Source organism: Gorilla gorilla, chromosome 2, assembly GCF_029281585.2.
Source record: "Gorilla gorilla gorilla isolate KB3781 chromosome 2, NHGRI_mGorGor1-v2.1_pri, whole genome shotgun sequence".
Classification (NCBI taxonomy): domain Eukaryota; kingdom Metazoa; phylum Chordata; class Mammalia; order Primates; family Hominidae; genus Gorilla; species Gorilla gorilla.
Window position 1 is genome coordinate 201,708,604 of NC_086017.1, and position 19,859 is coordinate 201,728,462.

Genomic DNA, 19,859 nt, shown 5'->3' on the forward strand with positions numbered 1-19,859 from the left:
TCAGATTGTCCACAGGACATGCACCCTATTGTCTTAAGCCCAGCAAGATTCACACATTTATGATACCCACATGGAAGTAGAGAGAATACATATCTTACATGAATAAAAAGGTCACAATCAAGGGTTGTGGGTATGTGGAAACCTACAGTGTAGTTGTGTGTTTTCCTTTTCTCAATCCTAGTGTCTGGCCCTATGTATTTGTGCCTTAGGTAATTGTGTTTTGTTTTTTTTTGCATTGCAGTGAGCATGCATTTTCTCTCTCCTCCTCTTTCTTATCTCATATAACCTATAGTTACATTTATAATTAGTAATTTTTAATATTAACTAAATATGTTTGTGTAATTTAAATTTTATTTTAAAGGTAGATGGGTAGTAATATAACTCACTTTTAAAATAAAATAACATTTTATTCCTAAATAAACCTGATTTTTTAAAGTGTTGGCAAAGTGGAAAGTGTGAGTCCTTGAAGACAGAAGGTTCCACTGCAAATGAAGCATACCATTACCGAACAGCAGTTGGCTCACTGCACCAATTAAAAATTTGCAGCTGGTCAGCTATATGACAAAGTAATGTGGCTGGAGGCTCACAGGGAGAATTATTGATCTTTTTTAGGAATTTTTAACACTTTGTAGCCCATCCTCATAATAATAATGAATAAATAACAAGGAAAGTCATGTTGTTCCACCTTGCTGCTGTTGAAATGTACTCAGTGTTCATAGGATAGCAGTGGCATTAAGCTTAAGCGAAACCAATCAGAGCCCTTAACCAAATTCTCATACCTGACAGTAAGCCTAGTTAAAAAGAGAACGTAGATGGCAGTCAGCTGTAGCAGAGAGATTTTTCTCTGCGATAAGTAAAGGAGTTCAAAGGGATTTTAAATTTTGATCTTGGACCCAAAACACTTGATCTCTGATTCACTGAGAGTTGGATATATTTATTTTTACAAAGTTTACTTGTTCATAACAGCTTCCTCTTTTTATATGTTAGGATTTAACCATGAGATTTCAGATTTCTGACCACAGTATTCTAGCTGTGTTCAGAATCCATGCTTTGGGAATCACTGAAATGCATCAGCTATTCCTATGGGATAACAATAATACCTACATGAATATTTATTAAGCATTATTCTAATATTCATGCCTTAGCATATTCAGTCCTCAGAATTCCTGAGTAAATTAATACATGTAATGCACTGTGTGGGCATTATGACTTCCCTCTTTTCCAAAAGAGGAACCTAAGACCTGGAAAGATTAGTTATCTCACCCAAAGTATATAGCCAGGAATTGACAAATCCTGGATAAAAACCCAAAAGGACCTGGCCCCAGAAGCTTCTCTCTAAACTGATACAGCATTCTGGCTCAGAAGTTTAAGCAAAAGAGACATTTTGTTTTGAAGAGAGATCTATAAAAAGAAGCCAGTATTGGGATTTGGTCTAGACAATGGGATAGTGTGTAGTGTAGATGGTATAGTATAGTGTTAGAACCTTACCATTAATACTTTGCAATCACTGCATTATAGGTAGCTCAGCTTATCAACCTCCCTCGCCCTCAGCTGTAGTGGGGGTCTGTGGTTGCTTACTTGTCTGATTCCTACACAGTCCATAGCTCTTGAGTCACTCTCAAATGTTTTGATTTTCTTCTCTCTATTTCTAGTATAAGTCATAGTAGAACAGAAGATGAAACAAGAACTCAGATTTTGAGCATCAAGAAAGTTACCTCTGAGGATCTCAAGCGCAGCTATGTCTGTCATGCTAGAAGTGCCAAAGGTGAAGTTGCCAAAGCAGCCAAGGTGAAGCAGAAAGGTAATAGATGCGGTAATGATGAATCTCTCAGCTCCAAATTAACATTGTGGTGAATAAGGACAAAAGGAGAGATTGAGAACAAGAGAGCTCCAGCACCTAGCCCGACGGCATCTAACCCACAGTAATGAATCAAACTTAAATGAAAAATATGAAAGTTTTCATCTATGTAAGATACTCAAAATATTGTTTCTGATATTGTTAGTACCGTAATGCCCAAATGTAGCTAAAAAAATCGACATGATTACAGTGAGACACAATTTTGTGTCTGTACAATTATGAAAAATTAAAAACAAAGAAAATATTCAAAGCTACCAAAGATAGAAAAAACTGGTAGAGCCACATATTGTTGGTGAATTATTAAGACCCTTTTAAAAATCATTCATGGTAGAATTCAAGAGTCATAAAAAAGATTGCATCATCTGACCTAAGACTTTCAGAATTTTTCCTGAACAAATAACAGAAAGGGAATTATATACCTTTTAATATTATTAGAAGCATTATCTGTAGTTGTAAAACATTATTAATAGCAGCCATCCAATTGTATGCAACTAATTAAGGTATTAAATGTTTATTTTCCAAAAATGCATAATTATAATAGTATTTTAAACACTATGTATCAATATTTAAGCAGGTTTATAATATACCAGCAGCCACAATTGCTAAAATCAAAATCATTTAAATTATGATTTTAAATGGTATAAACATGATTTCTATGTTGATAGTACTATATTATTCTACAATAAATGGAAATTATAAAGCCTTCTTGTCAGAAGTGCTGCTCCTAAAACAGACTGTGTCTAAAACTTTCTTTGTGTCTCTCACCTAACACAGAATCCCAGAAAATCCCTTCAAGGATGTTTTCAATGGTCTTGAGAAAAGTAATGATGAGTTATCACACAGGAAATCAGGTCATTCAGATTCCTCCTGGCTCCTAGTCTATAGAGTGTGTAATATTTCTTCAAAAGTGAATAAAATAGCACATAATTGTTACATTTTACAGAGACTTAATGCTTTTTTAAAGCTGATGAAAAACAGGATTCACCTCAAACTTTCATTACAACTTTGAAACTAAATAGCAAAGGCCTGAAATGTATATGCCGCATATGAAGTACTAGTGACTCAGTTCAGGGTAATTCATTGCTTCTGCTCCTCAGAAGCCAGTGTGAAAAGGAAAGACTGAAGTACATGATGTAAGGCAGTTTCCCAAATTGAGTTCTCGGGAACACTACTAAGAATCAGTATTGTCCTGCAATGCATTATTGTACTCTAGAATCAGAGCACCTGTGTTGAAATTCTGGTTTCTGCACATCCTAACTGTGAAAAGTAAATCTCTCTGAGCCTTAATTTCCTTATATTTAAAGTAGACACAATAATACCACTACCTTGTAAGGTTGTTTTAAGGTGCTCAGCACAGTTATTGGCATATATACCTATATATGAAATGCTCAATAAATATGAACTCATTATTTCCTTAAGATTTTCATAGGTGTTATTTGACAAAGGCTTTTATCGTCAAATAAGTAGCATTTATGTCTGGATTTTAAAAAATCAATCAAGTTACTTTAGTTAGGACCCATTCAAGTATTTAATATGTGAACATTTGATAGGAATATCTGCGGGAAATTGGATTATAGTGGCAGGATGTTTTCATATGTATTTGACTCCAGATTTCTTAAGTATGGAGCTTTTTGTGGGGATCATCTTCTGAGGGATGTATCCTGGGGAATAATTATGGAAGGTGACATAAATTAATAACTTATTGTCAAATGAATAGGATCAAAACAATCAAAGCAATGTGTAATGTAGGAGTGAAGCACAAGTTTGCCTCCCAGAGCGACCGGAGTAGCTCCCCTTTTACAGAAGACCCTGCTCTAAATGGTGTAATAAGGACAGTGTCAGGAATGTGAAGTGACAGGTGGATCCTCTAGACTAGATGATCTGTGCTGAAAGCTGATATAAAGTCACCATTTGGTCACACCTGTGTATTTCCAGTGGTACCAGAGGAGTTGTGGTTTTCTTCACTTGGCTTCTATTCTGGGCCAGCTAATGCTGAAATTCAGAGGTTATATCTGAGTTCACATTCATACATTACATGTATGGGTCTACTCTAAATTTATTAGCAAAGCATTATATGAACTTCCTCAAAAGGACATCAAGAAAAGACTAAGGCCTGGAATGAGAGAAAGACACTGGTATAGGTCTTATTGACAGCAAAATTTCATTCTAGTCAGTTAAAGCTAAGTATTAAAGAGGAGGCAGTTGTTTTATTTATATTTTATGTATTTATTTTTATTTATTTTTTATTTTTGAGACACAGTTTTACTCTTGTCACCTAGGCTGAAGTGCAGTGGCATGATCTCGGCTCACTGCAACCACTGCCTCCTGGGTTCAAGTGATTCTCCTGCCTCAGCCTCCCAAGTAGCTGGGACTACAGGCATGTGCCATCACGCCTGGCTAATTTTTGTATTTTTGCTAGAGACAGGATTTCACCATGTTGGCCAGGCTGGTCTCAAACTCTTGACCTCAGGTGATCCTCCTGCCTCAGCCTCCCAAAGTGCTGGGATTACAGGTGTGAGCCACCACGCCCAGCCCATTGTTTTATAATAACAGCATGAAAAGGACTAAGGCAAGGTATCTGTTTAACTTTGTGAGAAACTGCCAAACCTATTTCCAAAGAGATTGTGCCATTTTACCTGTCCTCTAGCAATGTTCACAAATTCCAGGCACTCTATTTCCTCACCAATTTTTGGAGCTGTCAAACTTTCAAATTTTAGCCATACTGATGGATGCATAGTTTTATTACATTGTGCTTTAAATTTGCATTTATTGGATACTAATGATGTTGGACAATTTTTCATAGCCTTATTTGTCATTAGCTAATATATCTTTTTGTGAAGTATCTGTTAAAATGTTTAGCTCATTTTTGTTACTGGTCATTTGTTTTTAAATTTAATGTATGTTAGGATATAGACACAGATGCATATATATCTCAAATAAAAGTCCTGTGTCAGATATATGAATTGTTAATATTATCACCCAGTTTGTGAATTCATTTTCTTTTAAACAGAATCTTTAAAACTTTGATGGCATTTATTGTATCAGTTTCTTCTGTGCTTAGTGGTTTCTAAATTCGGTGTTAGCAATCTTTGCCTAAAGTTAGAAAGGTATTCAGGTTAGAAAGGTATCCTTCTGTGTTTTCTTCTGGAAGACTGGTAGATTTTTCTTTTAGAGTTAGGCCTATGATCCATTTTTTTAATACTCTGAGATACTGGGTTAATGTTTAGTGTTTTGTTTTTCCACATAGATAACCAGTTGTTCTCATATCATATTGAAAAATCTTTCCTTTATTTGTTGAATTGTTCAGAAAAGAGCCCAAAAAATTAGTTCTATGAATATAGATCTATTTCTGCATTCCCTGCTCTGTTCATCTGTTTATCTATCTTTAGCCCAATGCCACTTTATCCTGGTTAACATAGTTTTAAAATTTAAAGTAAGTCATGAAATCAGATACTATATGTCTTCCCCCTTTTTTCTTTTTGAAGATTGATTCAACTATTTTAGGAACCATATATTTTTTTCGTATAGATCGTAGTATCAGTTTGTCCGTTTCTACATAAAGGCCTGCTGATATTTTGATTGTGTTTAATTTATAAATCAGTCTGGGGAAAATTGAAATCTTAACAATACTGTATTTTCCAATCCATGGATATAATATATCTCTCCATTTATTTAGATCTTAACTTTTTTCAGCATTTTTTCTTTTAGATTAGAGTGTACAGGCCTTGCATACGTATTGTTAAATGTATGCCTGAATATTTTGTTTTTGATGCTATTGTAATAGTACTTTTATTTAAATTTATTTTTGAGACAGAGTCTCACTGTCACTTAGGCTGCAGTGCAGTGGCGTGATCTCGGCTCACTGCAATCTCCACCTCCCGAGTTCAAGCAATTCTCCTGCCTCAGCCTCCAGAGTAGCTGCAATTACGGGTCCCCACTACCATACCCGGCTAATGTTTATAGTTTTAGTAGAGACGGGGTTTCTCCATGTTGGCCAGGCTTGTCTCAAACTCCTGACCTCAGATGATCCACCCTCCTCAGCCTCTCTCCCAAAGTGCTGGGATTATAGTCGTGAGCCACCACGCCCGGCCTGTAATAGTACTTTTTAAATTTTCATTTTCCAGTTGTTCATTGAAAATGCAATTAATTGATTTTTATATATTGATCTTGACCTTTTGAACTTTAGGGTGGGGTTTGTTTGTTTAGTTTCTTAGGATTTTCCATATGCTTGATTGTGTCACCCATAATCAAACAGATTTTTACTTCTTCCTTTCTAAATTTCATAACTTTAATAACTTTTTACTGTCCGTTTCACTCTTTTGGACCTCCAGTACAATGTTCTGTAGAAGTTTTGAGAGCAGCCATCTTTGCATTGTTTCCAAATTTAGAGGGCAAGCATTCAGGTTTTTATATACAGGATTTTTTTGTAGATGACCTTTATTTTCATGAGCAGTTTTTTCATTTTCAGTTTGCTGAGAATTTTTTTGTATGAGTATGTTGAGTTTTGTTGAAAACTGGATCTATTGAGAGAATTATATGTTTTTATTTTTAACCTGCCAGTGTGATGATTTATACTTACTGATTTTGAAATGTTCATCCAATTTTGCATGTCCAGAATAAACCCTCATATTGTCATGATTTATTGTCCTTTTTATATATTACTGGATTTGATTTACTAATATTTTGTCACAGATTTTTGTTCATGTTAAGAATTTTTTTTTTTTTTTGAGACAGAGTTTCCCTCTTGTTGCCCAGGCTGGAGTACAGTGGCACGATCTCAGCTCACTGCAACCTCCACCTCCTGGGTTCAAATGATTCTCCTGCCTCAGCCTCCTGAGTAGCTGGGATTAGAGGCACCCGCCACCATACCAGCGAATTTTTTTTTTCTTTTCAGTAGAGATGGGGTTTCACCAAATTTTGTTCATATCTTTGTTCATGAAGGATATTGGTTTGTAGTATTCTTTGTAATGCTGTGACTAATGTGAGGGTTATGCTGGTCTTATTACATGAGCTGGGTAATGTTCCCTCTTGTGATTATGTGAAAGCCTATGGGTAAAACTGGTATTATTTCTTGCTCAAAAGAATTACTTATATAACTATCTGGGCCTGTTGTTTTCTTTTTTTTTTTTTTTGAGACGGAGTCTCGCTCTTTCGCCCAGGCCGGAGTGCAGTGGCGCGATCTCGGCTCACTGCAAGCTCCGCCACCCGGGTTCACGCCATTCTCCTGGCTCAGCCTCCCAAGTAGCTGGGACTACAGGTGCCCGCCTCCACGGCCGGCTAATTTTTTGTATTTTCAGTAGAGACGGGGTTTCACTGTGTTAACCAGGATGGTCTCGATCTCCTGACCTCGTGATCCGCCCGCCTAGGTCTCCCAAAGTGCTGGGATTACAGGCGTGAGCCACCGTGCCCGGCCGTTGTTTTCTTTTTGGGAAAGCTTTTAAGTATGAATTCAGTGTCCTTTTTAGTTATTGAGATTTTCTGTTTCTTCTTGTAGCAGTTTTGGCTTTCAAGGCATTTTTTTCCATTTCATCTAAGTTGTCACATTATTGGCATACTTTTCTTTAGATTATTTCCTATGATCCTTTTAATGTCTGCAGGATCTTTAGTAATGTTCCACTGTCACTCCTGATATTAGTAATTGGTGTTTTGCCTTTTTTTGTCCTTCATCAGTCAGGATAAGGGTTTCTCAATTTTGCTAATTTTTTCAATGAACATATTTTTATTGATTTTTCTCTGTTGTTTATATATTTTATTTACTTTATTCATATACTTATTTTCCTCTTTTTGCATACTTTGCACTTCATTTTCTTTTTGTCAGTCATCCTAAAATATAAGCTGTATCACTGATTTTTAAGTAATTCTTCTTTTCCAATATAAGTATTCTGAGCTACGTGTTTTCCTCATAGGATTACTTTAACTAAATCCAACAAATGTTGAAATGTCGAGTTTTTGTTATTATTAAGTTCAAAATACTTTCTAATTTCTGTCTTCATTTCTTTTTGACCTAAGGGTTATTTCAACGTGTGTTATTTAATTTAAACACGCTTGGAATTTTCCAGATCGTTTTACTACGTTATATATGAAAATTCATTTGAATTTTAGAGTTGGCTTTATGTTCACTCTTGATAGTTATTTGTAACATTTCATATTGTCATTTAAGTTTAGCTAATGTAAAAAATTAGAAAAAAAGTCTGGGAGCAGGTATCTCCAACTTAGAACTACCTGAGAGAACTACATTATGGAGTGGAGAAACATAGGTTTTTGTTCTAGATAGACCTGGGTTCAAGTTCCGGACTCAGTGCTGGCTGTGTATATGAACTAGTACAAGCCTTCCTTTTCTTACCCTTCAGGTTCAATTTCCAGGGTATCTGTGAAAACCGAGGGAATGGGGAATGAGAGCTTTGCCACAGGGCTGCACACTTGATTCTAATTTCTAATCTTTTATTTAATTCTGATGTGTCCAAAGAACATACTTTGCATGATTTTATTCTTTTTAAGCTTATTGGTACTTAAAAAAAAAGTATTTGCAGACTGCCTATCTTGGTAAATGTTTGATATGCATTTGAAAAAGACATATATTTTGTAGTTTCGAGTGTGGTGTCCAGTAAATGTCAACTAAGAAAATTGGTGTCAGTGTTGTTCATGTCTTCAATATCCTTCTGATTTTTCCAATATACTTTGTTATTCAGTTATTAAAAGAGAGAATGGTGTTGAAATCTTTACATATAATATGGATTTTTCCAATTCTCTCTTCAGTTCTGCCAGTATTTGTCTCATGTATTTTGGAACTGTGATATTTAATACATGCTTATTTAGGATTGACATGTCTTTTTCATGAATTGACTCTTAAATTGTGAAATGTCCATTTTTTTCTGTTAATACTCTGTGTCTAATATGAATGTAGCCATTCCAGCTTTCTTTTTTTTATTTTTTTAATTAATTTATTTTTTTGGGTAGAGGGACGGAGTCTTGCTCTGTCGCCCAGGCTGGAGTGCAGTGGTGCGATCTCGGCTCACTGCAAGCTTTCTTATAATTAGTATATGTTTTTTCCATTATTTTATTTTACCTATCAGCATCTTTATGCTTTTATACTTATACTTTATACTTAATGTATGTATCTTATTTACAGCATATTATTGGGTATTGGATCCAATCTGATCATTTCTGCCTTTTAACTTGAATGTTTAATCCATTTTTCTTTAATTATTAATGTGACTGCCTTTAAGTTTACCATCTTGCTATTTGTTGTCCACCTGTCTTTATTTTTATCTCCTCTAGACTAATTGGTATTTTCATTGTATTTTATTTTATCACTTTTTTGAGCTTTTGGCTCTTCCTTTTTGTTTGGGGCTTGTTTTGTTTTGTTTCCTCTAGAGTTCATAATATTTTTCCTAAACTTATCAGTTTATCTTGAATTAATCACTTTACATATTTTATGAGAAACTTACTATGGCGTATTTCCATTTCTTCCCTCCCATCCTTTGTGTTGTGCTATAATACATTTTGGTTTTGCATGAATTACAGTGTACCGCCATGTATTGTGAAAGTTTGGCTTTAAATAACTGTCTTCTAAGAAGTTAAGAACTGATCTTTTTTTAAATTTATTTGCTTATTTTTTATTTCTGACACTATCCATTCTTGGTAACATTTTAATCTGAAGAACTATTTAATGTTTCTGGTACATCTGCTGGTGACAAATTCTCTCAGCTTTGTTTTAATCTGAAAGTGTCCTATTTCATTTTAATTTTTATATTTCAAAACTTTACTAAGAAAGTTTTCAAATATATGGAAGATTTTAAGGAATTACACAGTGAGCAGTAATACAGCCTACCTAGATCCTACCATTAACATTTTGGTTATCTTTGCTTTATCACATGTCTATTCATTCTTCTGCCAGTACATCAATCCATCTTATTTTCTGATACATTTCAAAGTAGATGCAGACATCAGTAAACATTTAAGCTCCTTATCATTATCAGTGTTTTAATATTTATTTGTAGGTTTCTTTTCTAGGTAAAATTTGCATAAAGTAACAAATTACATAATTCAAGTGTACCATTTGATAATTTTTGAGAAATGTATATATATGCATTACCTAATATCCTATTAAGATATAGAATATTACCATCACCAGAAAGTAACATTCTTCCCCTTATCAGTCAATCCTTTCTACCCCCACCTTCCCCACCTCCCCAAACAATACAACAGTTTTTATTTCCTTTTTTAGAATAGTTTTTTTTTTATATTCTAGAACTCTGTGTATGTGGACCCATACAGAATACACTACTGTATAACTGTACCTTCACTCAGCAAATGTTCTTGATATTCACCCATGCTGTTGTGTGTATCAGGCATTTGTTCCTTTTGTTTGCCATGGAGTGGTTTTGTTTTGTTTTTGAAGAATGCAGAATGATTTGTTTATTCATTCTCTGGGTGGTGAACATTTGGGTTGTTATCAGTTTTGGGGTCTTTTGAATAAAGCTTCTGTGAACTTTCTTATCCAAGTTTCTTAGTGGACTACCACTTTTACTTCTCTGAGATGAATACCTATGAGTGGAATTACTGACTTAGTTTTATCAGAAACTGTTAGACTTTTTTTTTCCCCCCAAGTGGCTACATCATTCTATATTCCACCATCAACATATTTACATCTTAAGGATTTGGTGTTGTCAGCCTTCTTCGTTTTAGCAATTATAGGTGAGTGTATGGTGGCATCTTACTGTAGTTTAATTCTTCATTTCCCTGATGTCTCAAAATACTGAGCACTTACACCTCATGTGCTTATTGGCCATCTGTATGTCTTTTGTGATGTGACTGTTCAAACATTTTGTTCATTTTATAAATAGTTTGTATTTTATTATTGAATCTTAGCAGTTCTTCATCTGTCCTGGATACCAGTCCTTTGTCAGACACATGTTTTGCAAATACTTTTCCCCAGTCTGTTGCATGACAATTTGTTTTTTCGTGATGTATTTTAATGAGCAGAGGTTGTCATTTTTTATGAGATGTAATTTATTAACTTCTTCTTTAATGATTATTAATTTCTGTGTTCTAAGAAAGCTTTGCTTAGAACACAGGAAGGTTCACCTTTGTTTAGGCCTATAGTCCATCTCTTTTCTTTTTTTTCATGAATGGTGTGTAGTAGAAATTGAAGTTCAGTTTTCCTTTCATACCGATATCCAGTTGTTCCAGCACAATTAATTGGAAAGATTTTTACTTTCTCATTATGTTTCTCTGGTGCCTTTGTCAATATTTTCACAGGATATGTTGAAAGTGTATCTATTTGTTTTCTTTCAGCCCTTTAAGGTATTCCATTGTCTCCTGGCTAATATTATTTAAAATGCAAACGGGCCAGTTTTTGTTGCTGCTGTTGTTCTTGTTTATTTTTGTGCTCTTTATATATTTGTTATATGTTTTTCTTTGGCAGATTTTAAGATCACCTTTTCTTTATTGATTTTGAAAATCAAATTATGATGGCCTGTGGTGTCATTTGTGTGTGTGTGTTTCTTACTTAGAGTTTATTAAACTTCTCAGTTCTATGTGTTTATATTTTTCCTTTACTGTGAACAATTTTCAGCCATTTTCTCTTCAAATATGTCTAGCTTTCCCCCTCACTCTTTCTCTTCTTTTAGTACTCCAGTTAAAATTAGGATAGACCACTGCTATCCAATTAGTAGTGCCCCACAGGTCACTGATCTTCTTGTTATTTTTATTTCTTCCTTTTTCATCCTTTTCCCTGCTCTGTGTTTGTGTAGTTTCCAATGTATGCTGGCCATTTTCTTTGTGATGTCTAATCGATAGCATTTTCTTTATTTCAGAATTGTATTTTTTAGCTTTTGAATTTCCATATCTTCATTGAAAGGTCCCTATTGATATTTTCTATTTGCTGTTCACAATGTTCATGGTTTTAAAAAAATTGAACAAATACACATAGAATACTCATTTTTAGGTGTTTATCTGATAATTCCACCACTTTTGTCAATTTTTGTTCTGTTTTGATTAGCTGTCTTTTTATTAGCTAATATAGACTTTTTTGCTTTTTTATATAGCTTTTTAAAAATTATATGCTGGATATTATGGATGTTACAATTTTGAGTTCTGAATTTTGTAAGAGTGTTAAATTTTGTTCTAGCGGGTAATTAAATTACTTGCATAACTGCTTGCTTTTAAAAAAGCATCTTATCTTTGTTAAAGCAGGTCTAAAATAGCCTTTTCTGTAAGGTTAGATTGGACCTACTTCTAAAGCATGTCATACGTGAAGTCTCTAATTAATATTGGGGAGCTAAACACAGTCTCTTCACTCTGAGTGGCCTGTACCCAACTGTCTCACAGCCCTTCATATGCTCCTAGAGTTGATCTGTTCCCAGCTATTCTTTGCCTAACCTTTTAAAGTATTCCCCTAAATATGTGTAGCTTTGTATTTGGCCAAAGACTCGAGATAATCCTGTGCAGATTTCTAGAGTTCCATCTCTAAATAGTTCTCTTCTCTATAAATGCAATCTGACTCAACAGCAGCCTTGAACTCTCATTTCTATCTCTTTAGCTCAGTGTGACCACTTTCTCATTTTGGCTTTCCCTTCTCTGTGCCACAGTTTAAAAGGTGCCTTTAATCGAAAAGCCAGAGTGATCGTAGCATTTACCTTTTTTTTGTCTTTTCTCTCAGAGATCACATTCCTGTGTTACCAGTTGTCCAACTTTTTACAAACTGTATTTTAGATATGGAAGGGAGGCTAGTCCAGGACTAGTTACTCCTTTAAGAACAGAAGCTGAAGTCCAAAGTGCACATGTTTTAACACACTAGAATAGCCAAATCAGTAACATCTGCGAGTTAATTTAGTCATAGGTCTCTGGTTTATCATAATTTTAATAAAGCATTCCCTTTGTTTACAACTCAGGAGAATGGTCATTACCACAGTTCCAAAAATTATCCATCAGTCCCAACAATTTAAAACGGAGTAGCCATGGGTTCTGTTTCAGGGAACACTTGGAGGTGCAAGCGGCTGGCATTTAGTTGGGACATGCAGTGGATAGCAAGGCTCCAACTGCAATAATAAAGATGACGGAAATCACTCAGATTTCCTAGAGAAACGTGATTATAGAGCAAGAACTCAAAACAGGGAAAATGCCAAGAGCTAACCAAGGTGGTTACCTGGAAATTTGGGCTTTGAAGCCAGTTATTTACATTGAACTACAAAAGGGATGGAAAAAATACTGATTTAAGGACTAACAACCATCAAGGAGCTAAATCTGGCTACATCCTGAATCAGAATATTAGTAAAATCAATGAGAGAAGTTTAGGAGTCCAATTTGGTCGTATTACATCATGTCTTTCTGATAGGAAATTCTTCTTTTATTTTTATTTTTATTTTTTTGAGACAGAGTTTTGCTCTTGTTGCCAAGGCTGGAGTGCAATGGTGCAATCTCGGCTCACTGCAACCTCCGCCTCCTGGGTTCAAGCGATTCTCCTGCCTCAGCCTCCCGAGTAGCTGGGATTACAGGCATGCGCCACCACACCCGGCTAATTTTGTATTTTTAGTTGAGACAGGGTTTCTCCATGTTGGTCAGGCTGGTCTCAAACTCCCGACCTCAGGTGATCCACCGGCCTTGGCCTCCCAAAGTGTTGGGGTTACAGGCGTAAGCCACTGCGCCCGGCCTCTGATAGGAAATTCTTTAGTCTGGCATTGCATCAGAGTGAAATCTTTTTGTCAAAACAGCTGAGGGTCCAGCTATGCAGTCAGCAAATGTAGTCTGAGGGTCACTCTTTCCCTGTAAGCCAGCACTGCTTTACCTGAAAGCCCTGTAGAGAACCTCTTGCATGTGACTTAAGCTATTTAGAAAATCCAGCTAGTAGATTATTTAAGAGTTCAATACGTTAAGTAGCATTAATGCCTCCTTGTTATCAAGATTGCTCTACAAAATACAATCTGTAAATATGACAAATGACTGTATGACACAAAACAGAATTCAAATGCCCCATTAGAAATAAAATGGGCAGTAGTAAAACGAATGAGGCAGGGGAAATTTATGAGGGTAATTGATCTCTCGGTCATTAAGCAAGCTCTCTATTGGCATTTAACAAAAATCCATTTCAGGTACGTGCAGCCAGCAACAACCTCCACCCCCATTACAAAATGTTCATCCAGAGAGAGCCAAAATAACTGAGCAAATAATGAAAATAACAGTGGAAATTACCCTATTGTACTGTTAACATAACGTACTCAGAAATACCAAGGACACAGTGATTTTCATGCCAGCTATCCAAATAGATCTTAGTAAACTTTCAGCAACTGCACTAACATAGCTTCTGGAATTTATGATGGAGTTTTCTTATTTTAAGGTGCCATTATTCATGGAAGGAGTACAAGAGTACCTGGTAATAATTTTGCACTGCTAAGTCCCAGGCTATACCTGTGGCAGGATTAATATCCCCAGTTTAGGATAATAAAATCAAAACTCTATGATTCGCCCTTTAATAAGAGAACTTCAGGTTCAGCTCCAGGCTGCTTACCATTTTCTGCTTTGAATAGATGCCTTTTTAAAAAGTGATTTCCTGGATGTGAAGCTGATCTGCCTGCAACATCTGTCACCCCATTGATCACCAGGGTAGATTCAGCTTATCTGGCTGGCTAAGCGGGTGTCCCCTTCCTCCCTCACTGCTTCACGTGACTCCTTCCCGAAGCTGCGCACTCAGTGGAAGAGGACGACCATCTGCAATAGAGGGGGACCGGTCTTTTGTCAAGGGTATAGGAGTAGCTGTGCTCCCCTGCTAGAACCTCCAAACAAGCTCTCAAGGTTCATAAACGTGATTCTATTTCAACTGTTGTATGATCAGTAATTGAGCTTCATCGTGATGGTGTTCAAAGATCCCTGCACTTTGGAGTCAGGGAGCCTTTACAGCAATTCCAGCTTGGAGTGAGATTCTTCTAAGCTGTGTCTCAGCAAACATTTAACATCTACAATGTTCTAGGTGCTTACAGAAGCCTTCCCTCACCACCTTATGCAGTACACCGCCCTTGCCCCAGTCCCACCCTTCAATCACCTCTATCACATTACCATGGTTTATTTCTCTCATAGCACTAATCACTATTTAAAATCAACCAGCTGATTTATTTCTTTACATATTTACTGCCCTGAATTAGAATATTAGCCACAAAAGGGCAGAGACCCTTTCCGTCTTATTTACCATTGTATCCCCAGAAGCTTCTGGCAAATGGTAGATGTCAATAAATAATAATCTAATTGACTAATACACAATTTAAGCCACTCCTGCTTCAGACCCAGTAAATATACTGTTCCTCCTTCAAACACTTAAACTTCATTATCACAAGCTAATAAAGCAACTAAATAAAATTGTGAAACATAATTTAGTAATAGACTTCTAAATATCCCAGAAGTGTGAAATCTTATATGTGGAAATGTTCATTGCGATACTAGGCATTCTAGGGATATCAAGGAAGAAAAAGACATAATCTCTACCTGAAAGACTGTAAAGGTATAGTTAATGAGAGGGAGTGAAGAAGCTGACCTGTAGACAAATTACAATATAATAAGTAATGCTGTAATCAAATGATAAACAAAGGGAAGAGTAAAAATTTCTACACGGGAGAGCCAGGTTGCAATAAAAATTTTATTCTATAAAAGCTTATATAAAATAATGATATTTGAGCATAGACTTGGAAACTAAAAAGAGAAAGGACTTCCAGCCAGAAGTCACAGCATGAGAAACGGGCATCATATTAAATCTTCCTGATGTTTTTGATGAAAAAGCAATGGTAAATGAGAAAGGAAGGAAGGTGGTTAGTAATTTGGTTGTGACAGACCTTGATTATAGGGCTAATGAGTTAAGATCTGGTTTTTAAGTAATTGAGAATTACCGCACTCTATTTCTGATACTTCCAAAGAAACTGCAAAGGTGCCTAAAATATAAAAAATAAGTAGATAATGCAGAAATCTGTTCACAATCAGATATTGCAAGTTCACCTCTAGAATATGTACTGAAGAACTGTGAACATGGGAAATAACTTCCAGAACCAAGCATATTCAGCATCTGGTGGATGTCCTTTGCTTTTGCACAGTGAAAATAATGTTTTTGAGGCCTATTTTCAAGTAGAAAGGAAAGATAATTAAATTCGTTTCATACTACACTAGACAAGAGAATGAAACTATAGTGGAAACATATTAAGATTTTTACTCAAATCAGCTGCATCAACAATTAAAATACTACCAATACCGTGGACTTCTTCAGGTAGCAATGAGAACTCCATCCCAAGATATGGACCGAGGATGGAATGATAATTTTCAAAAATATTTGTAAGGAGATTTAGGTGTCAAATTGTGACTTGAATTCGATGACCTTCTAAGCCCTTCCTGATGTTATGATTCTGTTTTAATTTATATATCATCAAAGACTACTCAAATAAAAAACACCTTCTATGCCAGGTGCTGGAAACAAAAAGATAAATATAACACGGTCTAGTATTTTAAAATAGTGCTAAACTCTACAATGTTATCTCTGATTGTTCATACATAGGCAGGTGCATAGCTAAGCTGCTTGGCTTATCCAGCTATTTGCCGGGATGGTGGGTCACTGCGGTCACCAAACAGAAATCAATTCTGTTTCTTTGTTGTTCATTCCAGTGCCAGCTCCAAGATACACAGTGGAACTGGCTTGTGGTTTTGGAGCCACAGTCCTGCTAGTGGTGATTCTCATTGTTGTTTACCATGTTTACTGGCTAGAGATGGTCCTATTTTACCGGGCTCATTTTGGAACAGATGAAACCATTTTAGGTAAGTAACAGAAATTTGACATAAACCTCTTCTACTGTCATCTTTAGAACATATGTTGTAAAAAAAAAAAAAGAAAGAAAGAAAACATGTTGATTTGAAAAACCTAGATTAACTGGAAGATTTAAGCAGATTAACTTTAATTTCAGCCCTTGCTATTAAAAATCTTTCCGAAGATTATTATTCTATTTTCTTGGATTAATTAGTGAGTCCGTCTAAATCAACACTCTCCAACTAGAAATATAATGTGAGCCACTTACCTACTTAAAATTTCCCAGTGACCACATTAGCAAAAGTAAAAAGAAACAAGTAAAAATAACGAATTGACTAAATATATTTATAATACTATTTTTAGCATGCAATTAATATTAAAAAGTTAATGAGATATTTTAGTTTTTTTGGTACTAAAAATGTTCAAAATGTAAAATGTATTCTACTTTATCCTTATAGCACATCTCAATTCAAACCAGCCACATTTCGAGTGAGCAATAGACTCGTGACTCATGGCTGCTGTATTGGACAGTGCTGATCCACACTCCTTGTACTCAGATAGAGATCTGTGAACCAGCAGCAACATCACGTGTAGCTTATTAGAAGAAGAATCTTAGACCTAGCCCCTACTGACTCAGAATCTACATTTAAACCATATTCCCAAGTGATTCATGTGTACGTTAACATCTAAAAAGCACAGCTCTAGTGCAGATTTGCTTAGTGAAAAGAATAGAGCGTTTAAACATACAAACTCGTAGGTCCACCCCATAAAGATTTTAATTCAGTAGGCTTATGGAAGAAACACGGAATCGATAGTTTTTAATGAGATGTGATTTTTCTAATTAAGCAACTTTGTGAAAGATCGGTCCATTAAATCTAATTATATTTTTAATTTTAGTTCTTTTCAGATATAAATAATTCAGGCAGTTTCGCAAGGTTTTGCTCAATTTGTAATTTTAAGATATTAATGAGTGATAGGCTTGGACAGGAAGTTGAAATTTTCTGTACAGTGTTAATTGCCAGTACCTATGATTTACCTTCTGGCTTTGTTAATTTACAGTTGAATGGGACAAACCTCACTCTTTTTCCACTGTAAAGCAACCTTTAAGATGAGAGTTGAGGATATATCAGATAATATTCAAAATTACATCTTCAAATAGTCGTTTTGCGTGGAGACTTGTTGCAAGTAGAAAATCACACTGGAATCTGTCACATAATGAAAATGTCTAATATGCAGAAGTTAGATTTAAGAAAAATGTCATGGTATTGAGAAACTTTCCTAATTTACATTGTATCTGTGTTCCTTTTGCTAGATGGGAAAGAGTATGATATTTATGTATCCTATGCAAGGAATGCTGAAGAAGAAGAATTTGTATTACTGACCCTCCGTGGAGTTTTGGAGAATGAATTTGGATACAAGCTGTGCATCTTTGACCGAGACAGTCTGCCTGGGGGAAGTAGGTATTTCAGATGAGTACAAATGATGCTACCTTGAAAGGCAGACAGAATCGTTAGTTTTGCATTATGGGAGAGAGTCATGGCACAGCATCTTTGGATATTTAATGTCCGATGCTCTTTGATGTAACAGACTCCTCTAGAAATAAAACTACATTGGAAATGTATACTATTCAACTCAGTTTATGGTATTAAAATATTTTCCCTTGCAATCTTTCAGAGATGCATGTCAGAAAAGCATTGAGGCACAGTGGATTAGAGCTCTATTAAAGGGCCATAGCTGTAAACATTCTGTTGATTCACATTTAGATTTTTTGGTTTAGGCTAATCTACACTGGTTTGTCTAGAATTGTTTTACAAGACTGAGAATTTTTTTTTTTAAGCAGTTTTATTTTGGTTTTAGAAAGACAGAGGTTTACTTGGTTTTACTAAAAGTGAGTGGCGGAAGAGTGTGGGTAGAATTTTTCCTTATGTGATTCACTGATAATAATTACAGTATTTTCCTATGGCATTTGCTCTTTTTTTTCCCCCTCACTTTTCTTTTCAAGCAAAATAGTGCTACTCAAATTCCCCTTTTCCTTGGGTCTGTTTCTTCTTCCTGTCAGCTTATACATTTGAGGGTTACTTTAAAATTTTATAATAGCCAGTGTAACTAGAAGGTTTAAAAAGAAAGGAAATGCTTACATTCTTGAATGTGTTAAAATAAAAGTGCAACTCCTTTTTAGATCCACACAGTACACACAAAGTAATTTTTCATTGGTGTCTTTTTAATAAATATATAAGTTACATTCCCAAACCCACTGTTAAACTTTATCCTGTTGAAATGCTTGTAATATATGTAATCATAAGCAAGATGAACCAATTTTACTCCTCTAAAATCCTGTCTACATTCATCATTTAACAGTTTTTTTAAAAAATATTGCATGGATAATTGAGATAGACTTGAAATTTTATTCTCATTTTGATTTAGTTGGATCACTTATTTTATCTTCCCAATCATCATCCAAAAGTCCATCATAAGACATTTCTTTCAGTATAATTTTTCCAGGAAGTTATGACTTAATTATACAGTTAAAGGATAAATTCCACTCATTTTAATACTTAATTTCCCCAGTCATTTATTCACCCATTTATTTGTTCATACAGCCATTCAATAAATACTTATCTACCACGGAACTGGGTAAGACCCTCCAATGGGGGTTGATAATTCTTTGAAGAATTCACATTCTGCATAATTACTCTTGCATCTTGCTTTTGTTAGTTAGCTTTTGCTTCCTTTTTTATTCTCCCTGCCGCTCTTACCCAATCTTCTTTGACTCTGGGTCTCTTTCCATGCTTAAACATGCTCAGCCTCCAGTGCCACTGCTTGGAACACACAATCATTCCTGGATTCTCCCCCAGGCTGTGCATGCTAGATTTTAATCACAAGGCTTTCCCTACTGTTTCTGAACCTGCGAAGATTAAGGGGCAAAATGACTTCATAAAGGAATATAGCAAGACATGATATAAGTTTCCACAATTCTAGTAAGTTACCTAGAGTTGGCAACCATCTGAAACACAGCTAAAGGACTATGCAATCCTTGATAAGCAACTGTGAGGAGATGGATTGGTTCCAAGAATTTAGTGACAGAAACTAATCAGGGCCCTTGACAGCAGAATAAAATTACATTGCATTTCCATTTTTCCTGCTTTTTCTTCTTTTTTCATTGAAGAAAGCATTTGCCTGTTAGTGCAAGTAGACACATCATCTAGCAGCTACCGAAACACATAG

The 19,859-nt window shown here is 35.4% G+C and overlaps 1 protein-coding gene across 6 annotated transcripts in view; it reads left to right on the forward strand.

The window, feature by feature from the left end:
* The window catches only part of IL1RAP (interleukin 1 receptor accessory protein), a 149,077-nt gene that overhangs the window by 112,947 nt on the left and 16,271 nt on the right, over positions 1-19,859 (forward strand). For 5 of the 6 annotated variants that reach the window (XM_063704459.1, XM_019024722.4, XM_063704460.1 and 2 more), the window contains 3 exons: positions 1,653-1,801; positions 16,496-16,645; positions 17,947-18,090. In XM_063704459.1, coding sequence (XP_063560529.1) covers positions 1,653-1,801; positions 16,496-16,645; positions 17,947-18,090 — 443 coding nt within the window. Of the gene's footprint in view, positions 1-1,652; positions 2,589-16,495; positions 16,646-17,946; positions 18,091-19,859 lie in introns of those variants that run through there. The other variant, XM_063704462.1, reaches the window with a different exon arrangement.